The sequence below is a fragment of the Coturnix japonica genome, chromosome W (assembly GCF_054131305.1).
Source record: "Coturnix japonica strain WE chromosome W, WE-NBRP24, whole genome shotgun sequence".
Lineage (NCBI taxonomy): Eukaryota > Metazoa > Chordata > Aves > Galliformes > Phasianidae > Coturnix > Coturnix japonica.
In genome coordinates, this window is record NC_140701.1 from 5,226,233 (window position 1) to 5,230,750 (window position 4,518).

Consider the following 4,518-nt stretch of genomic DNA (forward strand, 5'->3'; position numbering starts at 1 on the left):
CTCTGCACACCCCTGTGCACACACATATATGTACATGCTCGTCCTTGCACACATACCCACAGACCTATACACACCTGAGCAACACCACTGGTTTGGGCAAAGGACATCTGAACATCAAGACAGTAGTTTCGGTCTCTGAGTTTACACTTAGAGAAGTCTAATCTGGGACAACACAAGTCAGTGAATATTGGGCCAAATCCTTCTGTACTTAATTTTCTTCATCATCATTGTGAAGACGAATAAAACAGCAGCACATTTCTCATTGTTTTTAATGTTCTTTTATTTCTATTGTACAATAAAATTTACATATAAATATGTTCAATATAAATTTATTTTTCCCATGAAACACCTAGACATTTTATAGTTTGAATAAGAACTGCGTCTGCTTTGTGTTTCTTTCCCATTTACAAAACTCAGTGCTTTTAGGTTTATGCAAAATTGTTGAGGATGAGATCACATTGATCTGCTTGGTTCATGCAATCTAACCTGGATACATATGACATAGGAACGTGGTCATCCAAGAAATTCTCAGGAATCAACGGAACTAAGATTTAGGGTGATTGGGCCCTGGAACAGCCTCCCCAGATTAAGTAGTCACAGCACTGAGCTTGCCAGATTTCAGGAAGTATTTTGGACAGTGCTCTCAGACACAGGGTCTGATTTTTGGGTAGTCCTGTGTGGATCCAGGAGTTGTACTTGATGATCTTTTTGGGTTCCTTCCAAACTGGGATATTCTATGGTTCTATGGTGCTAAAAGTATGTTTAGTCAACAATGCAAACCATCTCTCATACTCTAATAACAGAGCATAAGATGATTCTGTCTGTATTAGGTGGGATGAACTCAGGATATATTCTGAAGTAGGAGCAGTGTTTGGTCATGTGTTATTTCACTCGGAAAATCTGGTAAGACCATACCATAATTCAGGGCATACAGCAGGCCAAATCTTCACTGAGCTGAGAAGGTAGCAGGATCTTTGGCAGGTACAAGTGGAGTTCATGTGAATAAATCACCACATCTTTCTGTTTTGCAAAAGGTGATGTTGATCTCTTAAAAGAGGCCTACATATGCCACAAAGACTTCTGACCACATTTCTAGTGCTCCTACCAGGAAGTTTCAGAGAAATATCAACTTGTTGTTCCTGTAACATTTCCTCTGAATCTTGTTGGATTTGATGAACTTTGCTGAATTCAAATCAGGGTTTCCAGGGGAACTCTGCCAGTTTTTCAGCAGTGCACTGTGACGTTCACAGCTCCGAGGCAAATCAGTTACATGGACTAACTGAGGACCAAGGATTCTTTTACTTCAGGGTCTCCAGCTCAGGAAGATGCCCTCTGTGATGACAGCTCTTGAAATGAAGAAAAGGGTCTGGGGTCATGAGCTGGCACTCAGGGTGGTATTTTTAGTGATTGGGTATATCCATAAACAGTTATTTTCTGCTCTTATCCAAGTTTCCTCAAGATGGACTTTCCCAAAATTTGATGAGGTGCCCTTTATCTGTCAACATCTGCTTATTCTATCTTCTTCTTTTTTTAAAAATGCCATATTTTAAAATGAACACTGGAAATTTTCTCTTCTAAGCATTTCTTCTTCCAACACCCCATCCCGTTGACTGAGCATGAGCGTGCCTTTAGTCACTTGGAAAGACAGAACTCATCCTTTGCTGTTGAGGAGAGAGTGGCTCGGAGCTCGTGCTGCTGCCGGGTGCCTGGGACTGGAGGCCTGACTCCAAGTCCCCCTCCAAGAGGCTCGGCTGCTCCTCAGTGACAGTGACTTCGTCCTGCTTGGAGGTGCCGCTGTTGGGGCACTCGGGTTGTGTTTGGTCTGGGCTGCTCTGCAAAGGCACCAGGCCACAGTCCAGGCTGGTGACTGTGTTTTCTGGCAGGCTCAGATCAGCCCCTTCAGCAGAGCTGGGAGAAATGAGTGCCTGAACAATGACCTCCTGCTCTCCGTCGCTGCTGGCACACGGGAGGCTCTCATTTGAATTGCAGCAACTTGTGCTTCCCATGAGGTCTCTGTTGATGGAAGCACTCTCTGAGCAATCAGCACTTGACCTGGCTCTTCTGGGTTCACAAGAGCTCGATTCACCTAGGAAGGAGTGGATACACAGGGGTTAGCATCCAACTTCCTCTGCCCATGGAGGCAAAGGCTTCAGAGGCTCCTTTGGGAAAACAGGGGTCAGCTGAAGATGTCAGGCATGGGCTTGAATGCCAGAAGGAGGTACAAGCCCACTGAAAGTGTGAATTCTACCCGTGTTGCTGACAAGCAGTGTTTTGAAAGCTGGATTTGCACCCTTACCTGCCAGGACCACGAGTCCTTCTTCGGAAGGCTCCCTGGCACTGCTCTGCAGTTGGTGTTTGGCCACAGGGGATGGTTTGCGCAGGCAGAAACAGGAACACCAACTGCCAGCTGGTGATTCCTTCCTCTGTCTGGGAGAACTCAGTCTGGAGAGAAAACAGAGCATGCTGTCAGTCGTGGTGCAGGGTGAGGGAAGAGCTGCACCGAGCCCTTGTTAATTGTTACCCGTTCCCGGCACTGCCTGCTTTCTGCTGAAACACAGCTTAGAAACGCGCTCTGTTTCAAACAGCAGAGGATGCTTCCATTCCTACAGCTCAGCCCTCAAGTCCTGCTGGCTACATTCCTCTCAACCATGTCAAGCAAGATGCAGAGCATGTGAGCAAAGGCTCCACAGCCGGACAGGACAGGAGCTGGCAGGTGTAACTGCTTTCTGAGGAATGGTGCAGCCATAAGAAAGGCTCTAAAACATCCCTGCATCTTACACTAACACCACCTCAGCCTCAGCTCACTGCTATCTCTAATTTCTAGTGCCGGCAAGTCTGACCAACAGCTCTCCTTAGAGGAGAACAGGAACTGGTTTCAGGCATGTGGCCCTGAAATCTGGAAAACCCCAACGTTTCCAGGTACAGCCAGCACAGGCCAGGATAGACGCCAGCGTGGCTTTCTGCATCGCGTGACTGCCTGCCCAACCAGGAAGGAAAGGCACCTTGTGTGGCTCCACTGAGCCCATTCGGCAACTGTGCGTTAGTTGAGTACTCAGAGATATAATGGGCAAAAAGTAAACCAATAAAGCCCACCTGACCAGTTATGATAGGGGCTGGAAAGGGAAGTCCTCTTTACCTTTCAGATGGAAAATCAATGATTGTGTGGAATCTCCCTGAAATCTCCTCCACTTCAATTTCACTGCTTCGTGTCACAGCAGGAGAGCTGCTCTGGCTGCTTCTCAGAGCCTGTGCCTCCTGCACAGTGAGAAGCTTTGTGGCAGTAGGAGACTCCAACACAGACTTGGGACCAGGTAGAGTATTGCGCCCTGCAAGGGAAAACCACAGGTAAGACGGAGGATCAGAAAGCAGCAGCACAGCCATCCCCGTTCTGCATTTTTCTCAGACTTGCTTATCTCTGCCACACGAAGAAGAGGAGCTCAAAGTAACTGGGTGCTCAGAGGTATGCTCGAGGCAAAGGACACAGTCATAATTAAGAGCTGCTCTCTGTAACGAAACAGGCATTAAAAAAACAAAATCCTAGAAGACAGGCCTGGGAACTCAGAAATCTTTGCTGCCACACTTCAATCATGCTTCACCTCCATTCAAAACATCATAAAGGCAGGGATGGTTTTCTCCATGTAAAGTCTGGCCTCGCACATTCTCAGGACCCAGCAACAAGGTGCCATGTTCTCATCTAAGCCCAGAAGCCCCCTGTCCCGTTGAGAGTCAAAGCGTATTTGAAAGATCGTGGCCTCGATTGGATCAAGATCAAGCTAATGGAGGAAGACGCTCACCTGCTCCCTCTCCCATGGCTGACGTGGATTTGGAGCCAAAGAGGCCGTCTGTGTGGCTAATGATGAATTCCACCACTGCTGTCTGCGTCTGGACTTTACAAGTCATTCCTCCAAGACTGTTTCCCCAGGTCTGAATTTTTGCAGCCCAAAGCAGTCCAACTGGGCTCTGGAGACTTCCGCAGTGGGCAATCAGCATCGCCACCTACGAAATTCTCCTGGATGATCAAGGACACAGCAGTCCCAGCTAAACAAGAGAAGATTTCATCAGAAGATTTCATCACTAAAATCTAAATATGATTGCTTTGCAAGTTCCAAACTATGGCTAACAGCTAATGGAAGTCCACAGGCCAGCAGCACCAACTTTTATATTATGTTCTTAACACTGTAATTGTGGTTTTGACATTCATATCAAGAGCAGAAGGGAAATTACTCTTAGAGCTCAAGTCATCTTTCACAGCCTGTGTCAACAAGAGCAGCACCTCACAGCCTTTGGTTTGAAGACCTGGACCACAAGCTAGCTAATGATTTTACACAGAATTCCAGCGTTCAAGTCATTGTTTATATTAGGGCTGCAATTCTACTGAAAGCCTTCAAGTTCATCACACTTAATTATCACTGGCACCACACATAACTCCACGTCACATATGTGATCACACGCAACCTGGCAACTTCAGACAATTTCCAAAGCACTCCACTTGCACTTGGCTACTAAAGTACAGAAAAA

At 46.6% G+C, this 4,518-nt stretch overlaps 1 protein-coding gene across 1 annotated transcript; it reads right to left on the minus strand.

Moving 5' to 3' along the window:
* Positions 1-999: 999 nt before the first annotated feature.
* LOC146754348 (rho GTPase-activating protein 32-like) lies at positions 1,000-3,900 on the minus strand. Its single transcript, XM_085527534.1, has 4 exons — positions 3,795-3,900; positions 3,137-3,326; positions 2,297-2,442; positions 1,000-2,086 (listed from the first exon to the last, which is right to left on the minus strand). Exons 1-4 carry the CDS (start codon positions 3,898-3,900, stop codon positions 1,629-1,631), a joined length of 900 nt encoding a protein of 299 aa, XP_085383660.1. The 3' UTR covers positions 1,000-1,628.
* Positions 3,901-4,518: the final 618 nt, after the last annotated feature.